The following is a 22,675-nucleotide window of genomic DNA, read 5'->3' as shown; positions in this document are numbered from 1 at the left end:
GCTTGTATGAAAACCGACATTGTGGTCCCAAAACTGACCTCAACTGGTCATTGGCCAGTAAGATATTCCAATGTTTGTTGATAATATTCCTAACCATATTGATATTTCTTCCATAAGTCGTAACAAACCTTACAGGAGTACCAGATATATTGTTATCCCTAGTTTTATATTCTAATAGTTGTTCCCTGTTCATACGATTTGCCCTACATCTGGCTAAGTTAATGTCTTGATGGTCATAACCCCTACTGGCAAACCTCTGGCTCAGATCAGTACTGGCTGCTTGATATTCCTCATCCCTTGAGCTGAGACGTTTGATATTCCTCATCCCTTGAGCTGAGACGTTTGATGCGTATGAACTGTGACACTGGAATACTTCTAATAGTGTGGCGCGGGTGCATGCTTGAAGCATGAAGCAAGGTATTATATTGTGGGGTACTTACGAAACACCTTAGTAGATAAGGTATAATCAAAGTTTCTCGAGACTGTGACATCCAAAAAATTGATGGAATTTTGGTCATGTGTAACTGAAAATTCCAGTCCCCATATATTACTGTTAAGATATTCCACAAATTCGTGCAAGTAACCCAAATCCGCACGCCACACTAACCAGCAGTCGTCCAGATAACGTCGCCAGATATCCATCTCCACCTGATAGATGTTGTGTAAGTTGTCATATATCATGTACTCCTCAAAATAAGCCATGAAAAGATCGGCATAAATGGGAGCAAATGATGCTCCCATAGCCGTGCCTTGCAGTTGTCAATAACACTGGCCTTGAAAGTATAGAACATTTTTGTTGAGTACATGTTCTGACATGCAAATCAATAAGGTATTGAACCCTGGTGTGTAGAGATTCGCCCTGTCTAGCCAATATTGAAGGGATTGTAGACCTGCCCAATGTGGGATACTAGTATATAGTGCTTTTACATCTAAGGTACACATGTACCAATCAGGTTCCAACTGAGTATCTTTAATAATCTGTAGGAATTGGGTAGTGTCCTGCAATCTTGACCTGATCATACCTAAAAGTGGCTTAAGATGTTTCGTGAGGAATGCAGATAAAGGTTCAGTAAGAGATCCTGTTCCAGAGACAATAGGTCTGCCGGGTGGTTTATTCAAAGATTTATGAATCTTAGGTAAAAGGTACAAAATCTGCTTGGAAGGTTCAGACACCATCAATGATGACAAACATTTTTTACTAATAATCCCCTCCTCAAATGCTAGCTTCAAAAACGAATCAATTTCTTCTTTGAAAACAGGTGTGGGATCTATGGACATATGCATATAACATTTTTTGTCCGATAGTTGTGTCAACCCTTCTTGTATATAATCAGCAGTGTTAAGAACCACCACAGCTCCCCCTTTGTCAGCTGAAACAACCACAATGTCTCTGTTGTTACATAGTTGGTCTAAAGCCAACTTGTCATCAGTAGTAAGATTACTTCCTAGCATAACATGCCCTAGGTTCTCAAAATGGAGGTCCCTCAAAATTGAATCCATAAATATGGAGACATATTTATTCATGGGTGGTTGGAAGGATGACTTGCCAAACCAAAAATCATCAGATGTGCCTGAACTATCCTCAGCAAAAAACAATTTTAAATTAAGAGTACGACAAAAAACATGTAAATCCTGAATTATATGATATTCCTGGCAAAAAAATGAAGGAATATAATTTAAACCTTTGTTCAATAAGGCTATTTGTTCCTTAGATAATACAACATTTGACAAATTTAATACATTCTGATTTGAAGTCTGAATAGACACTAGCTCAGAAAATTGTTCAGTAAGCCCTGACGAATTGAGAGCCTTGTCCTTCTGTACAGTACAGGAGGGTCTAGTGCTAGGGTTTATAAGTGCTTGCTATGAGATTTGAGCAAGTGCCAGGCTGAGAAATGAATTGCTTGAGTGCTTAAGTTGAAAGTTTGTCTAGTTCCAAGGGAAAAATTGAAGAGGAGACTTTGTGGAGCCGAGAATAGTTATACCCTAGCTAACCGGCACTGCCCGGTGTGCAAAACCAGGCAAATGTGGTATTTATAGCAGGGAAATGAAAGAGAGAGAAATTAGCCCAAAATGGCCAATAAACTACTAATTTCTAGGCTGAAACCACTCCTCCAGGGATAGATAGGCTGCTCAAAGCTCCCCTCTTTCACAGGTGAACAGAGAAACTTCCTTCTATCCAAGTAAGGTATGGGCAAACACAGAGATTTGTAACACAGCCCTGAATTCAGCACTAAACTGAAAACTGGACTATACTAGCTTACAAAAGGTGGGAAACAAGTATTTTTTTTTTTGTTTTTTTTTTTTTTTTTTTTTTTTTTAGAAAATAAAGCAGATACAATAAAAAACACTTCAAATGCACAGAAAAGGATACTTATTGTTATATATCACAGATCAGCATTGTAGTCAATGACCCTAGTAATAAAGTAGGAAGAAACACAAATACAGTAAAAGCAGATGAATAAAGTGCATTTTTTTGTTTATATAAAACAATAGAAAACGAACAAACTGATTTAAACAAGTTACCCAATTAACCAGAAAAAAAGCTCAAAACTGAGCCCTTTTCCAGCAGTCTTCAATCAGACAAGTTCTAACTGTGCACATTCCTGCTACTAGGGTGCAGGGGAACCTTCTCCAAAAAAAAGATGGCCTGGATTAGTGCTCAAGTTATATAAACAAAGCTAGATTCAGCAGGCCTGAATCTGGTCTATGCTACAGCAGCAAGGCTCACTGATTTCAGAAAGAAACAGTTCAAATAAGCAGGCACAATAAGCCTGTGACCAGAAATTCCCAGCTCAGAAGGCCAAAATCCAGCCTCTTTTTCCACAAGAGTGCAGACCACAAACTCTCTTAATGTAGAATAACTGGCCTGAAGCCCAAGTGCTTAAGCCAGAACTAATACACTTTTAGAATAGCGGACACTGGGCCTTCAATCAGCAATTCCCAACTTAGAAGGATGTAAGCTACCTGTCCTGCCACAAAAGTGCAGACCACAAACCTTCTTAATGTAAAACAACCTGTATGAAACCCAAGTGTTTAAACCAAAAGACTTAGAATAACAGTTACAGTTTAATCAGGCTACTACCGAGCAGTAATAAATGCAGCAGAATAAATAAAATTGAGTACTTTTAGGAAAAGCAAAATAAAGTAGGAGGAAACACAAATACAATAAAAGCAGATGAATAAAGTGCAATTTATTTATTTATTTATTTATTTTAAGTGCAAGGAGAGAGGAAAGAAGAACCTAAGTGGGTTGGCCTTTTCAAATCTTCTCTCTGTATTAAGTAGAGTGAACACTAGACTCAGAATATGATCTCACTGTAATCGGTTAAGTGAGCAAATGAGATGGACCCATGAGGAGTGTTCTAATACAGACTTACAGGAGGGGCAGGCAATTCCAGAGCCACCAACACTACCACCAAGACAAGAACAGGGAGGGTGGGTGAAGAACTAACTGCAGAGACGCACAGCACACTATTCAATGAAACAATTAGGTAACAGAAAAAATGAAATACAGTTTCTTTTAAAACTGCAAGTTTGTACTTAACAGAAGACCAAAATACACTACTGCAAGTTTCAGTTAACTTCAGCTTCTAATGCAGGTGATTGTAGCCAAGCAAATCTCTCAGAAGTTGAGAGTAACATGATTTCTCAGACTTTGTGGCTAGCACTTAAAGTACAGAGGAAGCCCTTTAGGCTATTAAATATCAGATAACAAAGAAGTGAGAAGACCACCAGCCCCTCTTATAGCAGAGAGACACACAGCACACTATTCAATGACACAATTAGGTAACAGAAAAAAAATGAAATACAGTTTCTTTTAAAGCTGCAAGTTTGTACTTAACAGAAGACTAAGATACTCTATTGCAAGTTTACTTCAGCTTCTAATGCAGTCTCTCAGAAGTTGAGCATAAAAAAAATCAACTGTTTACTTGTATTTTGTTGAGACTGTTTATTCTTTTTTTTTGTTTTTTTGGCCAAAATTGGATAAGGAGATAGAAAATCCACTGGAAAATTTGGAAAAGTAGAGCTGAGAAAATCTCAGTGATTCCTTGGATCAACTGGACCCTTCCATCATATTTTTTTACCTTCTCTGCAACAAAGGTGCAAAAACTGTAAATCTCTATCCAACTGAGAATTTAAAGTCTCATTTTTCACATCGTTTGGGAAGTTCTGAGAATGCAACCATGCAAAACTCCCCAAAACAGTACCAGTGGCCATAGCCTTGGAAGAAGCATCAACAGAGTTGTACATACACTACAAACAATGAGTAGTGACCCATGCAACTGAAGAAACTAAGTTACTTAAAGCAGATTTTCTATCAAAAAGAAATTGCAGATAAAACATTCTTTATACATTCACAATTTGTTAGAACAAACTTTAACATATGAACCTGGCAACTGAAATTCTGCAAATTAAAATTGCAGAATTTACACTTTTCCCATATCTATCAGTAATTACTCTTCATTATCAGAAAAAGAAGGTTTTGAATTAAGTCCTTCGTAGCAATGGGATCAACTAAAGTTGTAGCTGCTTTGTTGGGTTTGGGAATAGTGTATAAAAATTTGTAAGACTGAGGAACTTTATACATCCTATCTGCTTTTTTAGGGGCAGATGGTTGACTATTACAAATATTGTAAATTGTAACTCACACATCCTCTAAAGCAAACAGAACAGGAGGATTGGGTGCAGGTTCTGGAAAATCCTTCTGTAACAACCAATAGTATTGTCTAACAACTCTGAGGGAAAAAAATGTATCCGTCCCTGCATCTCTCCAGGAAAAGAGGAATCCCCCTTTCTTTTACCAGAAATTACTTTACAAGAAGGTTCAAGGGTTTGAATTAAATCCTAAGCCATACCCAGTAAACTACTCCTATCCAAACAAAATTGAAGAAGAGTAGATACATGATTGGTTTTCTGTTTCTTTTTGACAGGAAAAATAGGTTCAACCATGTTACTAATGGCAGCAGCAGCTTCCCCAGGGATGGGCACCAAGAGCTGACAAGAGTGGTTCTCTCTTTCCCACTGAGGGGACCCCAGAAGCTGCAGAGGACATGGCTAACCCATGGGCCATAGTGGCTCTAGGTGCTAAACCAAAGGGATCTGGGATAAAAGATTAGTGGTCTGAGGTATAACAAATTACCACAAAAGAGTCACCCACCTGTGGCTAAAGCAGATTACTAGCCTAATGCAGTGGCAAAGGTTGTTTCCTTTTTTTTTCTTTTTGCGGCTGGAAAAAGGACCATCTGCGGGAACAGTATGTGTTCCGTGGTCAAGATAAAAGTGGTGCCTTTCCTTGGGAAGATGAGCAGTAATTGCTAGTAAACACTACCAGTCAAAAGATTTAGTTTTTTGACAGGAAAATTCTGTAAAAAGCACTTTAAAACACTCTTCCAGTATCGCAAAATGAAAATAAAGGCAGTTTCTCCACAGAAAAAGATTTTTTCAGTTACTTTACACCACTTTTAAACTGACAGAAAACATCCATTTAACATTATTATCTCAAGACAGTCCTTTAAAACACAACACTCCTGGCTTTTAAATAACTTTCTAGTAGAGAAAAGTAGTAAAACATCAACAACATTAGAGAAAATGGAAGTTTTTTTTCCACAAAGAGAACTTGTCTTTTCAGCAAAGGAACGCACAAGCTGGCTGTCGATGCTCGAAAGCCTCAGAGGGGAGTGTACTGTTCTGTGGCAGTAAAGTTGTGAAGGCCTTGGCACCCAAACTTGTCTTTTGGTCAGCTCATTTTGAGCTGCCTGACAGGTTTCAGTGAGTGGACAGTGCCCTGAAGCTTTGGAAGATAGCCAGCTTGCATATCCTTGGCAGAATGTAACTCATATAGCTAAGGATGCTGCAGTAGTAGTGATCAATATGATAAATATCACTTAAAAATCTATTTAGGAAATTATTTCTCTTATTGTCACAGTGTGGAGAGTTTTTAAAATCTGTGTGTAAAAGTTCCCTCCCATTGGCATTCTCAGAACAGAAAATAGAAAAATGAAAAAGATGTATTAAAGGGTAAATAGTATATTTTAAGAAACCGGGGGTGCTGTTTACATGCATATTAAAACAACTCTGTATTTTGGTTCTGAAAAGTATCTTTTTTATTGACTTATTGGGATCCCTCAGACCCCAATGCCCAGTATCTGGAATTCTTTATAACTTTAAAACACTGCATACATGAGACATTGGAGCCAAAATTCAGTCTTTATAGAATAATTGTCTGCAATATATCATTAGCAATAGTAATAATATTACTAAAAACTAATATGATTTTAATCTGGTCATGAACTACTGCCTCTCAGAACTTTAACTATAGAGTTGGTGATGGTATAGATGAGTTAATCTATTTCATATAATCTGGAGTAACACCATATATGAGAGCTCTAAGTATATATGCAACATTTTATGTCACATCATTAATGACTGGTAACTGTCTAGGAAAGCAGGAACCTACTTATGTTTGAACCAGCATTATAAACAGACAGACATGCTATTGCACACACAAAAATAAATATAAACATGCATGCGCAGAGATTTAAACAATAATTGTGAACACATTCCTCTCTAAAAAATGGCACATGACTGAAATATATTCCCATATATGACAGAATGATGCCTGATATTGAATCTTGCATAAAGAAGTGATGTCACAAGACATTGCATTAATGATTTTGTTGTTAATTTGCACTTCATTTATGTGCAGCTAGTTTCCCATATAGAAGATGAAGGCTTGCAGACAGAAGGACTATTAAGGATACCTGGTGCTGCAACAAGAATTAAGGTAAGACCGTATATTGTTTATAACCAGCCTCAGTCCATTCTGTGTATTACATTGAAAATGTCATTACCATAAGCACAATGACAGAGATTAAATGCGAAGTAGAAAGTAAGAGGTGATTCACTGCACCCAAGTAGTGTAACATTTTTCCTATCAGAAGAGGTAGAAAACAGAATTTACTGAGATTGTAATTAAGCTGTGAACATGGGAATTAGTTTTGATACTACAGATGCATTTATGTTTAGGCAGCTGTTCCGAATGTATAGCAAATGCACACAGAATATTCTCTGCTTGGTTGAATATTATTACATTTTTATTATAATATATATATATATATATATATATATTTTTTTTTATGTTATACACAGAACTGCATGTGTAGTTTAAAAGAAATTTATTGAAATATTAAGATTAACTTAAAACTTGTGGTTTAGAGGGCAGTGTGGATGCCATCAGAAACCTAGTGTTAATCAAATGAGGTGTGTGCTAGACAGCTTAAAATGTAGGTTCTTTTTAACAATAAACATGGATATAAAAGCATGCAAATAACAAACAAAAATTAAAAAAAAAATGATGCCTAGTTGCATTTAACTGATGTGTTGTGCATTCCAGAAAAAAGTAAGAAAGGATTCAAATGTCTTATTAGTATCTTGTGTGTAAATAAAGCATATTTTATTGTTTTGTCATTCCTCACCTATAGAAATGTGTCTGATATAAGTTCTATAATTTCTGAATGTTTTATTTTAAATGTAGGACTAATTTTTAGTGCCTTAATTGTTTATTATATTGCTAGAGCAATATTTATGACGATCTTTATTGCTGTAAATCCACTTACATATAATGTAGTGCTTAAAAAGCATCAGTAAAAGAAGGTCTACAAAGAACTTGCTGTCTTGAACAGGGGCATTGATTTACTTAAAATATAACCACAGAGGGTTTATACAAACGTTGCCATGTTTCAGTTAGTTGGAGACTAATACACCCCACATTTTGTATACTTATTTATAGGTCGAAAAATATTCTTTAAATTGGTTGTATTGACTTTGCACTACTGGCATCTTTCTGCAATTAGTAGGCCCAAGAAAATAAGCACGGTGAAGAGTTTAAAAGCATTATGGCTTATCATAAACCAAGTGCTGAAAGCCTAGCAAAACAGATGACTATAATCCAGCATCAGATCTGTAACCATTTCCTGATTTACATGTTCAGCGGCTGGGATTTCACATTAACAGTAGAAGAAGATAGAGGAGTTTCAGAGAAGCAAATTGTTATATCATTTTGAGATAGGATATAATTTACATTTACTAGATAAAGTGTTCTAATAGCTGTACAATTTTTATTTCATCATTCACAATAGTAGTGAAAGCCTTTAACAGCTTTATATGAATAAATACTAGGAATGGCAACTGAGTTTAGTAAAATTATCTTTTTTTTTCCTGCATATTTTTTGCTTCACTGCTAACCATCATGCTCATCATGACCAGTCATGCTTATTTGATCTCTCTACCCAGAGTTTTCACCCAGTATATCATTGGGGACTGTCAAGAGAGGTTATTATTTAGGCAGCTGTGAGGTACTTCATGCAGTTGCTGGCACCAGGGTAATGAGGGTGTATGCTATGGCCTAACTCCTTTACCTGGAAAGGGGAACAGGTGAGCCACATCACTTCAAAGGCTCACAAAGCCTTCCCCACGGGTGTATGCTATGGCCTAACTCCTTTACCTGGAAAGGGGAACAGGTGAGCCACATCACTTCAAAGGCTCACAAAGCCTTCCCCACATGAGTGCATGCTCCCACACCCCCACTGTGAAGGCTACTGCCCAACAGTGGCTTGGTGAGTCTAACTGTGTTCCAGGCCACATATTTGATGCCCATATCCTACTTTGATGAGAGCTATGCAGTACTCAGCTGGCTAAACTGCTTCATCCTCCTTTGCCAGAGTCATTGAGTGCTCAGTCAGTAATCAAACTCGAATCATTTGGTACATAGTCTGGATTTTAATCCTCTGTACATACAACCAGCATTGCCAAATTTAGCAAGAGTGTCCCCTATGTCATCTAAAATTAAGTCTGAAGACTAAACAAATGAGAAACCCAATATGATAGAGTTTAATAGGTGTGGAATGCTTGTGACTGGTAAAACATAATTTGTTCTTTTTCTCAGTCTGCATTAAGTAGCCACTTCTTTGCATTACTTCAGAGATTTAAGACTATGTTATGGATATGATATAAAGGTGTTTAGTCATTTAAATTAATGAAAGCTTTTGTACTTATTTCTGGTAGGAATGTATTAATGATAACTCAATTGCCTACTCCAACTACCTTACCCTTACACCACTTGACAAACTAATCCCATCCTTCCTGCCTGCTGAAATCCTGATTGCCAACCTTAAACTTAACAGTTATATTACAGTCACTATAGCTGCCATCTATATTCCTCCAGAGGATGACACCCCCATACTTGAAAGCATTTTCTCTTATCTCTCTCACCACATACACAATGAAATCATATTCCTTGGTGACGTTAATATAAAGTAGTTATCCCTGTGTTCGCCAAACTCTAGCCTGTCTATTTACTTGCATGGCTTTACTCAATTAATCTCTACACCCACCCATGATAACAAACTTCACAACAGAGGTTCTCTTATTGATTGGATATTAGTCTCCAACCCACTGAAATATCATAACCCTATAACTCTTCCAGACTCCGTAAGTGATCACTCCTCAGTAAAGTTCTAAGATTCACTCCACATTCCCCCAGCTCGCACAGATACATTACATGTCACAAGTTATCAAACTTCTACCCAGAAACTTTTAACACCCTCCTCCTCAAAATTAACTGGTCTTTTTACACCCAAATGCCTCTATATGATGCAGTACACTCATTAAACTCTATTTTCCTAGATATTCTTAACTCAGTTGCACCCATCCGCACAGTACTATATCACCATAGTTAACTTAAGCCACTCACATCTTGATGAAATCTAGGTACAGAATGTAGAAAACATAGGTAAAATCCAAACTACCCATCCACCTAAAAAAATACAAAGAACTTAGAAACCTTACAAAAAATCATATCAATAAAGACAAAAAACAATTCTATTATAACCCAACAACTGCACAAAAATCTAATCCTTCAAAATTGTGGCATTCAATTAGCCAAATTCTCTACCCCAGCAACCCCTGTTCTCCAAACCCTGCCCTACAAACTCTCCACAGGAAACTGTAGTTATCTTCAATTCCCATTTCGTTGAATCCATCAAACAAATGTTACCTTTTAACTCCTCACCTACCAACACTGTAATCTGTCCCAAACCTTCTCCCACCCTAAATGCCACTAAAACTTTTTCTCTTAACCCTGTACCCACCAACTACATTATATCTCTACTCTGCAAAATAAAACCCTGCTTTCCATCAGTACTCAACAATCCTCCCTACTTCCATCAAGTAACTGCAAACTCTCTGACTCTTCCTGTATTTAGTCTCATCCATCTCTGAATCAAAAGTTCACTCCATTTGGAAAGAATTATACACTCTGCCTATACATAAAGGAGGTAGTTCCACAGAAATCTCCAATTTCAGACCTATTGCTATCTTTTCGCCCCTCTCAAAAAATCTTAGAAAAACGCATACACGTGCAAGTCATGCAACACTTTGCAAAAAAATAAACTCTCCCCCACACAGCATAACACAGTACTACTATTGCTAATCTTTCCTTCATCAACACTATGTTTGAAGCTCGAGACAACAACAAACTTGTCTCCTGCTTATTCTTTGATCTTTCAAAAGATTTTGACACAGTCTCCCACTCTCCTTCTAAACAAATTGACTAATCTTAATTTCTCTACCACTACTGTTGCCCGTTTTTCTCTCTCTCCCTCTCTCTCTCTCTCTCTGATCGACACCAATCAGTAAAGTGGCTCTCTGCTCTCTCCCCTCTCTGCCTGTTAAAATGGGTGTTCCCCAAGGTTCTATTCTTGGTCCATTACTTTTCGATGTCTTCACTAACCTACTTTACACATCTTGCCTTCAGTCATCACTTGTCCAGTATGCTCGTGACTGTACAGTTCTCTATCGCAGACACTCCCGCTGATCTTATTTCACTTACTCAGTCTTCCTTTAACTCTGTTGAAACATGGCTATCCAATAACCAGCTTATACTGAATTCTAAAAACTCTTGCTTTTTTGTCCCAAAAACCTAAACAACCTTAAATCCACATTCTCCATACTCTCTTTCTGCAAGACCCCTATCACTGTTGAATCTTCCACTAAACTTCTAGGTGACATAATTGATGACCAGTTAAAATCTGAACTACATATTAACAATTCCGTCAGGAAAACTAACCAAAAATTGGGCCTGTTATACAGAAATAAGAAGATCTGAAGTAGTCAACTTAATTTGTGCATCAACCTATGGGTTATCAGATCCATATCGGATCCGAGCCGGCAGTTTCCAGCAGCTGAGATCCGAGCCCCAAGCTCCTCCCCCTACCCATAATCCCCTGCCATCCCTTACTGACCTCAGATCTAGTTTGCCGCGGTTACACCAGCAGCTTGATCTTGAGCTTCCAGGGCCTTTAGAGCATATTCTGTGAGAAAATCCTCTCTTTTTTTTTTAGATAGCTAAAGTTTGAGTGTGTGTGTTTTTTTTTTTTTAGGATAGTTTGTTAAACTTTTTGTTAGTGTACCCTTTTTGTATTATCCCCCCCCTGTTTCGTGAGCGTTAGGGTGTGTGTGGTTTTTAGGGCCTAGTGAGTGCGTTTTTAGTTTACTATGGCAGAGGCCCCCAAAAACATTTTTTTCTAAATGTACCGAGTGTGGCCATAAGCTCTGCCCAGCGGATGGCCACACCTGGTGCGTTTTATGCATTGGGATTGAACACCTGTCATCCTACTGCGCTATTTGTGCAGCGTTCAACCACAGGGCTCTCAAGGACTGGAGGTCGAAGCTGATTCTGGTGGGACTTCTGCCCCCGGATTCGGCTCCGTCCTCCAGTCCCCCCGTGGCTCCTGCCACGGCTGCGGCAGTGCCTTCGGCTACTTCCCTTCCCTTGGCCAGGACTGAACCTCCCTCCTTGGGCCAAGAGGATAGGGAAGCTAGACATGAGAAACGCAAGGAGAAGCATCACAAGCGGCGGGCCGAAGCCTCTGGATTGGCCCCGCCAGCCAAGCGTTCTTCTCCCCCCGAGACCTCCGAGCCTTCTCCTTCTTGGCTCCGTTCACCCTGCTTCTCGTCGGGGCCGGAGGAGGAGGAGGCCTGGTCTCCTTCGAGGTCATCGAGGCGGCACTCCCGTCCCGCCTCGGTGGCCTCCTCTAGGTCCACTAGAAGTTTAACTGATGCAGACTTGGACCAGATGATGCGAAAGTTCCTCCAGGCCCAACTGCAGATGGGAGTGCTCCTGCCCCCCCCCCCCCGGAAGGGAGCTCGACCCCATGTTTTGTCTCGATTGCTCCTTCCCCAACCCGCTTCCTGGGTTCGGGGTCTTCGGAGCCAACTAGTGTTGGAGCCGGGGGACTGTCGGCGCCGATAGAGTTGAGTGCGTTGGCGCCGATGGCATGCTCGAGTCTGTCGGGTCCCTTTTCTCTGGATCCAAGCTCTCGGAGCTGAGAGCTGAGCTTCGGATCTGAGACGGTTAGTATGCCTTCGACTCCGTCCAGGTCGGAGCATACTGGGCCCTCGGATCCGATCACCTCGGTGCCGGCTCCTATCCACACGTCGGATCCGAGGGTGGGTCTGCTCTCGGATCCTAGGGAGAGCAGCTCTCCTTCAGCCTTCGACGTGGTGGAGAGGGTTCTGTCAAGGGACTCCAAGCCCCCGGCCCTAGCTACGGCCCCACCCTGCACTCCCTCTCAGATGGGCCCGACTTGCATCACCCGGCCCCAGGGACAGCCTGCTCTTACATCCCAGATCGTTCCTTTGTTGGAACAGGATGTGGTTGATGAGGCCTCTTCGGACAGCCCCCACCCCCGAAGAAGTCCCTCACAAACGCAAGTGCAAAAGGAGGCACTTGGACTCCCCCGAGTCTTTGACAGAGGACACAGACTTGGAGGAAGGGGAAGGCTCCCCAAGATCACCCCCCCGACGTCTCATTTGGAGACATCATGGAGATGCTCAGGATTAGAGGGGGGTGGTCTGCCCCAAAGCCTACCTCGGATGAGTCTGTGTTTCTGGAGGCATTTGAAGCAGGCCCATCTACTTCTTGGGTGTCCCCTCCAGCCTACCCCCTGGTAGACCTGATCACTACCAGGGCATGGAAGGAGCCGGATACTGTGGAGCCCATTCCCAGGAGGCTGGACATAAATCTTAGCCCCCCCCTCGGACAGGTCACATTGGAGTAAGGGGTCCCCCGTAGATGCCATGTTGGTGGCAGCTGCCACTAAAAGGGAACTAGCCCAGGAGAGTCCCTCGGTCCATCCTCCTGACAAGGAGTCTCAGGTGATGGACCGCTTGGGGAAGCGGGTGTTTGCTTCAGCCACCTTCTTGGTAAGGTCGCTGAACTATATGGCACACGTAATACAACTCCAGTGGGACCTTATCAAAGAGTATGCTGGGTCGCCCCCAGAGTCCATGTTGGTAGAGGACAAACAAGTTTACTCTACCCGAATGGCCACTCTTAGGTCTATTTCCAATACCTCTATGTGGCTACTATCCCATGCTACGGAGGGAGCCGCTAGAGCTAGCGGACCGGGTGTCATCCTAAGGCAACAGGCATGGCTCCGCCACTGTGATTTTGCAGAACCCTTTAAGGCATCATTTGCTAATGCCCCGTTTGATGTTTCTGCCCTCTTTGGCAAGACCGTATGCAACACCTTGGTCCAGAGTGAGAAAGACAGGAAGATGCTGTCTGCCGTCGGAGTCCACTTCTCTGCTCCCCAGAGGTCCTTCTCCAAGAACCAAAAGGGACAGAAGAATATGTGGTTCTGGAAGTCTCAGCAGTCTCATTTTGCTCAGGACCCCCTGTCCTTCAGGGGCAGAGGAGGACAGGGTGGATGCCGCCCTAGAGGCAGAGGGGGCCCAAAAAACTTTGGGTCCAGAGAACCTTTCTCTGATCGGCTCACGCAGCAACCCTGAGGGGTTACCCGACTGCTCCACTCTGGAGGTAGTCGGGGGGCATTTCTCGAAGCACCTAGCAGCTTGGGAGTCCATTACAACAGACTGCTGGGTGCTTCGGATTATATCCAGAGGCTACAAGATTCCATTTCTCCATCCCCCTCTCAGATCCAGATCCCTCCTTGATGTCCCACCTGATCAGTGGGAGGCCGCAGCCATGGAAATTCAGTGGCTGCTAGAAATGGGAGCCATCCAGCATGTCCCCCCAGACCAGTACGGATCAGGCTTTTACTCCAGGTTCTTCTTGGTGCCAAAAAAGACAGGGGACTTAAGACCAATCCTCGACCTTTCTCTCTTGAACCTGGCAGTAACCAAAGAAAAGTTCCGGATGGTCACCCTTCAATCCATTCTCCCCCTCTTGCAGGAGAACGACTGGATGTGCTCCATAGACCTCAAGGACGCGTACTACCACATCTTGATGGACAGATGGTCCAGGAGGTTTCTCCGCTTCAGGCTAGGAGCCAGCCATTACCAATTCAGGGTCCTCCCCTTTGGTCTCACCACAGCCCCCCAGGGTGTTCACCAAGGTGTTAACTGTGGTAGCGGCCCATCTGAGGCTCCAGGGAATTCAGGTCTTTCCATACCTGGATGACTGGCTCCTGACCGCCCCCACAAGGCATCTACTCTGCACGGCCAGGAATTATTTTCTTCACCTAGCTCTCCGGCTGGGGATCACGATCAGTGTGGGAAAATCTTCCCTTCTTCCAACTCAGGTCATAGATTTCATCGGAGCCAGGTTGAACACAAATCAGCTTATAGCCTTCTTGACTCCGGACCAGCTACAATCTTTAAAACTTCATGTGCAGGCCATTCTTCATTGCCCAGCCCCTCAGGCGGAATTGGTCCTGAGGGCCTTAGGCTCGATGGCGGCAACCATCAACCTTTTGCCCATGGCGCGCCTAAATATGTGAATCCTGCAATGGACCCTCCAAGTCCAATGGTCCTTCCTTCATTACCCCATGAGCCATCCTGTTCCTCTCAGCAGGGTTTGCAGGAGAGCCCTCTTGTGATGGCTGCAATCTCCGGACCTCCAGAAGGGGCGCCCCTTTTCTATGTCCCCTCCCTTAACCACGGTGACCATGGATGCCTCTCGCCTTGGGTGGGGGGGGGGGGGCATTGTTTGGGCAGGACCATCCAAGGCACGTGGAACCATGTGGAGACCTCACTGCATATCAATGTCCTAGAGATGAGGGCCGTGCTGTTAGCGTTGCAAGCACTACAGAGCCTTCTTCCCATTGGGACAATTGCCATCCAGACGGACAACATGTCGGTCATCTGGTATATCAACAAACAAGGGGGAACCAGGTCCTATCCACTTTGTCGAGAGGCCATGAGAGTGTGGGAATGGGCGATTTCCACCAACCATTTTCTCATAGCGACGCACATTCCGGGATGGTCCAACATCCTAGCGGACAGATTGAGTCGCACCATCCTCTCGCCATATGAGTGGCCTCTGAATCTCAGAGTAGCAGAGCAGATTTTCTCCAAATGGGGTCAACCTCATTGCGATCTTTTCGCTTCTCCCTCAAACACAAAGTGCAATGACTACTTCGCTCTAATTCCCACACCCGTGGAATCTCCAAGAGACCCTCTGATGCATGTTTGGCCACCCAGTCTACTTTATGCTTACTCTCCACTTCCCCTGATGATGAAGTTTCTGCAGAAAGCCAGACGGTTGGGGAGCAGAATAATCCTCATAGCCCCATTCTGGCCTCGTCAGGCGTGGTTCCCATATCTATGGTCTCATCTGGTGAATCCTCCCTGGAATCTAGATCCCATTCCGGATCCGATTTCTCACCCATTGGGCCTGCCGGCCCCGAACCTGAACAACCTCAAGCTCACTGCTTGGTTGATCCAGTTCCACTGTTAGCTAGGACTCCCGGTATCTCTTCCCCGGTCAAAGCCATCCTAGTAGCTGCTCACAAGACGTCTACTAGAAGGGTTTATAATAGCAAATGGAAACATTTTTCTATCTGGGCTGAGCACAAGAACTTAGACCCCTTCACAGCTCCGTTGCCAGCAATATTAGACTTTCTATCGGGGTTATTTGACCAAGGTGCTAGCTCCTCCACAGTCAAAGTACAATTGGCAGCTATCTCTCATTACCATGTTGGATGTGATCTGGGCCCTTTGACCTCATACAGATTATGCAAGGTCGTCTTAAAAGGCACCTTCTTACTAAGACCCCCGGTGAAGGATGTAGTCCCTCCTTGGGATTTAGTGCTAGTACTCCAGGCTTTAACAGCTTCCCCTTTGAGCCTGCAGCTTTGGTGGAAATCAAATTCTTATCCTGGAAAACAGCTTTTCTTGTTGCCATTACTTCGGCAAGAAGGGTTTCGGAACTTCAAGCCCTTTGCACCAAGCCACCGTACTTGACTTTCCACAAAGACAGAGTATCCCTCAGGACCAATCCCTCCTTTCTGCCCAAAATTGCATCCAAATCTAACATCAACCAGTCTATTAACTTACCAGTCTTCTTTCCCAATTACCAGAATAAGGATGAGTACAAGTTGCATTCCTTAGATGCACACAGACAACTACGATTCTATTTACACAGAACAGCTGGTCATAGGGAATCAGACCAGCTGTTTGTATCCTTTGCTAAACCTAGTCTGGGGAAACCTGTTTCGAAAGTCACATTGTCCAGTTGGATTTCCCAGTGTATTCTTCTGGCTTATGAGAGTTCTGGCCGGCCTGCACCTCAGGGTGTCCATGCCCATTCTACTCGGTCTATTTCGTCCTCCGCTGCTTTTCGTTCTAGAGTATCTTTGGATAACATTTGCTCAGCAGCCACGTGGGCTTCATCTCATACCTTTATAAACCACTATAAGTTGGATTTTGTCTCCAGAGGGAGAGCGTCCTTTGGCTTCGCAGTGCTCCGGAACATCCTTCCATGAGGGCCTCCCAAGATTCAGGTAGCTGGGGACTCTGTCCCATAGGTTGATGCACAAATGAAGTTAACTACTTCAGATTAAGATGTTATGTACTCACCATAACGTTCCATCTGAGTAGGTAAACCTCATTTGTCAGCAACCGTCCCTCCCTCCGTCCCCCTGACCTACTTGGATGTTCATGGTATTCCTGTGTCATGACAGATTGTATCCAGGTTAACATGTAGAGGTCTCCTCTTCTATGATATTGCAGGTGTTGTTTTTAGGCAAACTCGATCTGAGGTCAGTAAGGAATGGCAGGGGATTATGGGTAGGGGGGAGGACCTTGGGGCTCGGATCTCAGCTGTTGGAAACTGCCGGCTCGGATCCAATATGGATCTGATAACCCATAGGCTGCTGACAAATGAAGTTTACCTACTCAGATGGAACATTAACTTCTTATTCCTCACTAATGAACCTAAAATATCCCTCTCACATGCTTATCTACTATCAAGCCTAATGTGCAGCTCCCAAATCCTCACACACTTCAACTTATCACTCCTAACTAAGTTAGACTCTACCTATAACAAAGTGGCCAGATTCGCAGCAAACCAAAATTACAAATCCCATCATCGTCTCTCCCAAAAAATATTGCACTGGCTAGAATTTTCCTATCAGTTTCTCCCCTCCCAGCTTTTGGTTATCCATTCCATATTATATCAACCATCGTATTGGCCCAACCTATTTCCCCTAGTCTGCTACTATGCCCCTTCTAGGACTGTTGGAAGCTCTGGCCAAGACCTACTACAAATCCATCAACCTAAGAACAAAATGAGCTGTAACCTTTACAGCTACATTCCAGCCATATCCTAGAACAAGCTCCCACTGGAAATAAGGATTCTCAACAAAGTTAAAGAATTTAAATCAACCACAAAAGAATACCTGAAATGTCAATGGTCCTGCTACTGTACTCACTCTCCATACTCTCTCTCTTCCTATCCCAGGGCAGCACACTTGCCTGCTTCTCTCCAGTGTTTAAATTCTGTACATCTGCTACCTACATACCCACCCTACCTATGTATTCTTCACTTTTCACTCAATCTAACCATACTCTTACTCTCATATCACTTCTGTTTACCAATTCTTACTGTCTTTCTTAACTAAGATATGTCTAAATGCTGCATCTACTAAAACTAAACTGATGCCAATCACAATCAAAACTCTGTAACATTGTTGTTACTTGTTTCTTACTGACAATTTAAATTTTAATAGCCTGTATATAATATAAATGCTACTTGTATATTATAAATATTTTTCTATTATAATTACTCTCTTTATTTGTATAATTAACTTGTTGAGCTTTTTTTCCAATTTTTTTTTTTGGCGGGGGGGGGGGCTTTAATTATGCTCTGTACTTGTATTATTAACTGTGGAGCTTTTCCCTCCAGGCCTCCACTGAAAAAGGACTAGCAGCTCAGATGGACTAACCTGGTCAACAAATGTAAAATAAAATAAATAAATAAATAACACTTCTATACACAAAGGAGCGTAGTGAGTATCTAAGATGGCAAAATCAACAACCCTGAGAAACTGAATAATTTAACAAATTGGATCAAAAAGTATTCTTAAAAGCATTATCTGGTGAATTGCATCTTCTGTCTTGGACTTCTGACTGCAAAATATATTTAATTTTTCTTGATATTGTACCACCCATTTAGATTAGTGTATTAACTGTATGTATTCATGCAGGAATATTTGTAGTTCACAGATGACTTGCACATTACAGCTCCAAATCTCTACTTCACTAATATTCATATGCCTCGTTTCACTAACACTAATGTGATGATTCAGAAACATCACTTACATGGCTGTGCATGATGGCAAAATAGTATAACCAGAGTAGTACAATATGGCCTGAAGCTGGTTAACAACTTTGTAGGAGCAACTTTGAGCAACAGAGTTAAATTAGGGAGCTGGACAGATCAAAGAAAATCTGTAAGCAATCATCAAAGCAAATGCATATGCAAGTGAATGCATCTTCAGAATAATGTGCACCCGATAGGAAAATGTTTCATTAATATTAATTTGGAGGCATGTTTTACAGCGTAAAACTGATACCATATTTGCTGCAGCTGCCGTTTTATTCCTGTCTAATACCGTCTGTTTGTTTAGTAGTATGATGCAGAATCAAAACAGTCTTGCTTTATGTTGCTTCCTCATTAAACAGCCCATCAAATGATATTTGCATTGCAAACATGAAAAAGTAAGTGAAACATTTTCTCTTGCTTATACTTTCTACTGTGGACCTCATAGTGCTTGTCAATCAAACTCATGTTCCTATAAGGTGCTTCCCTATTTAGCCATGTACCAATATCACCTGTCATTGGCATCACAGAACAGTGCTTGTTGGTGCTGCTGTGTGCTCGCCAGCAGCTTTGTATGCCTTTGACAGTTTTATTTGTAAATCAGTTATTTTGTCTTATTCACTGCCTTGGTATGAAAGAAACATTTTAACAAAGGATGGATTTCAGCATGTACACTTTTCAGCTTAATATTCACCTTCCTGCACTGTCTGTATAACAGTTCTGTTTTTTTCTAAACCTTGAAAAGCGAAAGCAGCAGTACTTTTTTCCCATTTCTACATGGGAAAAGGTGTTGTGTCAACTGTTTCTACCTGTCTTGATTTATGGCCACTCTCCTACCTTCCTTGACAGTCATGCTGGTCTGTTGCAGTTCTTCTCTCCCCCACAATCCATTTCCTTCTGGACTGGATGTCCTCATCTCTTTTTGCCTTCTTCCACTCTGTCCTAAATTGTCTTTAGCCAAATCATTTTCTGCTTGCCTGCCCATGTGACTGAACCAATGTAATGTGCTCTCCTTCGTCTTATCTGGAACTGGAGCTACTTTAATATCTGCTTGGATGTCCTGATTACTGTCTACCCCACAGTACTCATCCTACCACCGTTTCTAGCCTTCAACCCATTCTTACCGATATATGCTAACCCTAACCCTGCCCCTAATCTCAACCCTATACCTTAACTCAGAAAAACTCTGTATATAACTTTACCATTATTGAAGCAAATTTGCTTTGAATGTTGTGTTAGGATATTGTTTTTTGCTTATATTGTTTTTGATTTTTGGTAACTTTTTTTGTTATTATTTTTTTTTTGTTTTAAATGAAAGAATTGATTTGTTGTGTTTCGTGTTGCATTTTAATCATTAGCCATTAGGGTCATGGGTTCATTACTGATCTCTTGTCACTGGCTGGGTAGAGTTTTTATGCTGTCCTTGTGTATCCATGAGATTGCGTTTCTCGCCCCCCAAATCAGGCTAGTTCATTAGCTCCAATGTATATGTATATTGACTTTAACCAGTTACTTTGCCATAAGAAAAGCAAACCTATCTTACTTGGAACCCCACACGAAACTTATCTTGATCCGAAAAATTCAACATCCTTCAAAACACTAAGGACTTTACTGATGTGACTCATAAATTCAGGTACCTAGGAACATGATTAGATGGTTAGATCTAAAGGTGAACCTTCAAATTCACTTAGAAGGAACAAAAGCAAAAAAAAAAAAAAAAAAAAAAACTTTCAGATTCTGGAAAGATCTGCAGAGGGCAGATAAACTGTATGTAAAATAATTTTGTTGACTGACTTCAGACATGTACTTCCTCTTAATTCAGCTGTATCAAATATGAACCATTCACCCTTGCAGGTAACATCCTACCTTCTCTGTAGATTCATTATTCTTACCCTGTAAAATGTCCGTCTTTGCCTACCTTAGTTAAAGCAAAATGGCTTTAAAATTGATTACTAAAATGGATTCATTTTGTATGCATTTAGCATTGTTTAATTATTAAATATGAATGTATCCACTACTAGCAAGCATTCCCTCCTTTTCAAATTTCTAAAAAAGGAAGCTTTTCACTTTTCTACTTTTTTAAAGTAAATACATTATGCTGTCTAGTTGAGAACAGCCGAAGCACAAACTCTTGATAATTTCTCAGAACAAATTGCCATGCACTGAACACAACCTGTCTGTCTTATCACAACAATATTTTTCTAGTAGTGTCTCCTGCCCTCCCTCCATCAGTACAGTATTTAGTTGTATTAACACCACCACCACACAACTTGTGGTAGTCTCTGACTCATATTAAGAGCTGCTTTTCCGTGTTCTTTCTTCAGATATGTATTATAATTACACAGTGTATGCATACATCTTTTTATTTCCTAATTCTGCTGTTATAGCAGGTTGGTGTAGGGTTGGCCCATTCAATTCACCAGGCAGCAAATAAAAGAAGTAAATCTTAGTGGATAAAAATGCAGTCATGTTCATTTGGAGGCTGAAACTGTACAATGTGGTGTAAAATATTTGTTCAGCCTTAGCTTCTAATAGTGGAAATTGGAAACTAAGTAGACACATATTTCTTTTTTTATCTTCCAGACTCTGTATCAGGAGCTAGAAGCAAAATTTTATGAAGGCACTTTCAGCTGGGACACAGTCAAGCAACACGATGCTGCAAGTCTCCTTAAGCACTTTATTCGAGCTCTACCACAACCACTACTCACTCAGGAATACCTCAATGCTTTCATAGATGTGCAGAGTAAGTCTGAATCCTTCCATTAATGTTTATCTCAAAAGAGTAATTGTCTTAGATACAACATGGTAGGTTAAGGACCAGTTACACCACATCAGTCCTTTTACATTTACAGCAGCAAAGACATACAGAATGAATAAAATTACCATTGTAAAGAAGTGATGAATAAAAAACACCTATTGCAGAAAAATATGTAAGTCAGTTCTACTTAGGGTTGCCACCTTTTAAGGTGACCAAAGTGGGACATGGGGGTGTGGCCAATATGACACTGGCCACACCCTCTACCATGACGTCACCACAGGAGTGGTGAAGGAGATGCTGTTATGGGTGCAATGGATGGATGGTGGAGTGGCTAGCTAGCTGGCTGTTGGCGTGGCTAGCTGGCCGGATGTTGGAGTGGCTAGCTGACTGGCTGGCTGCTGGAGTGGCTAGCTGGTTGGTGGGAGTAGCAGCTGGATGGATGGCTTGATGGATGGATGGCTGACTGAATGGATGCCTGGCTGGATGGATGGGTGGCTGCAAGAATGGATAGCTGGCCGGCTGCATGAATGGATGGATGGCTGGATGAATGGATGGATGGCTGGCTGGATGGATGGATGGATGGCTGACTGGATGGCTCATTAGAAAATAAAAAAAGGTCTTGGTAATTTTTTAGCAGCTGTAGAAGCGCTTAAAAGAAAGCGCTCCTACAGCCGTGATCTTTGCAGGGCTCTTCCTGCCCCAATCCCCACCCCTTTCATGAATTGCAGCCAATTGCTGCAAGAATTAAAGCACCCGGACCTAACAAGCAACAGCTTTGCATGCATGTCCAGGTTGGTGGCGTAACTGAATTGCCGTGGAAAAGCCAGAAGTAATTGCGGCTTTCAAGTCCTACTACTTTGCACAGCGGGCAACGGGATGAGGCAGGTCAACCCATGAGTGTCCTGCTGGCAATGGGATGGGAGGCAACCTCAGACAATCCTTAAATAAGAAACTATTGGGCAGCTAAATCAATGGACAGTAAAGGGGGAGGGGTGAAGAGTAGTCATGGATTGTCATATATTTATTTTTAAAAATTGTGGAACGAGACTTCTGAAGTTGTGTTCATACACAACAAAGTGGCTATTAAGTGGTGTGTGTGTGTGTGTGTGTGTGTGTGTGTGTGTGTGCGTGTGTGTGTGTATGGCTGGGTGTTTTTGAATGTGTTTGTGATTGTATGTTTATGCTTCTGAATGTGTGTGTGTATTTATAGGTATTAAAAATTTACTTATCTTATATTTCTAATGTAAAGTACTTCTTCCAGGAAAAGTAAATATACTAAAGCAAGTTTG

At 41.6% G+C, this 22,675-nt stretch overlaps 1 protein-coding gene across 1 annotated transcript in view; it reads left to right on the top strand.

Moving 5' to 3' along the window:
• The window catches only part of ARHGAP18 (Rho GTPase activating protein 18), a 965,702-nt gene that overhangs the window by 639,162 nt on the left and 303,865 nt on the right, over positions 1-22,675 (top strand). The window contains exons 8-9 of the mRNA XM_044064446.1: positions 6,710-6,787; positions 21,212-21,371. Coding sequence (XP_043920381.1) covers positions 6,710-6,787; positions 21,212-21,371 — 238 coding nt within the window. The remainder of the gene's footprint in view (positions 1-6,709; positions 6,788-21,211; positions 21,372-22,675) is intronic.

The sequence above is a fragment of the Protopterus annectens genome, chromosome 1.part0, assembly GCF_019279795.1.
Source record: "Protopterus annectens isolate FY-2018-M chromosome 1.part0, PAN1.0, whole genome shotgun sequence".
NCBI classification, from domain to species: domain Eukaryota; kingdom Metazoa; phylum Chordata; order Ceratodontiformes; family Protopteridae; genus Protopterus; species Protopterus annectens.
This window is presented reverse-complemented; position numbering and strand designations above follow the sequence as displayed.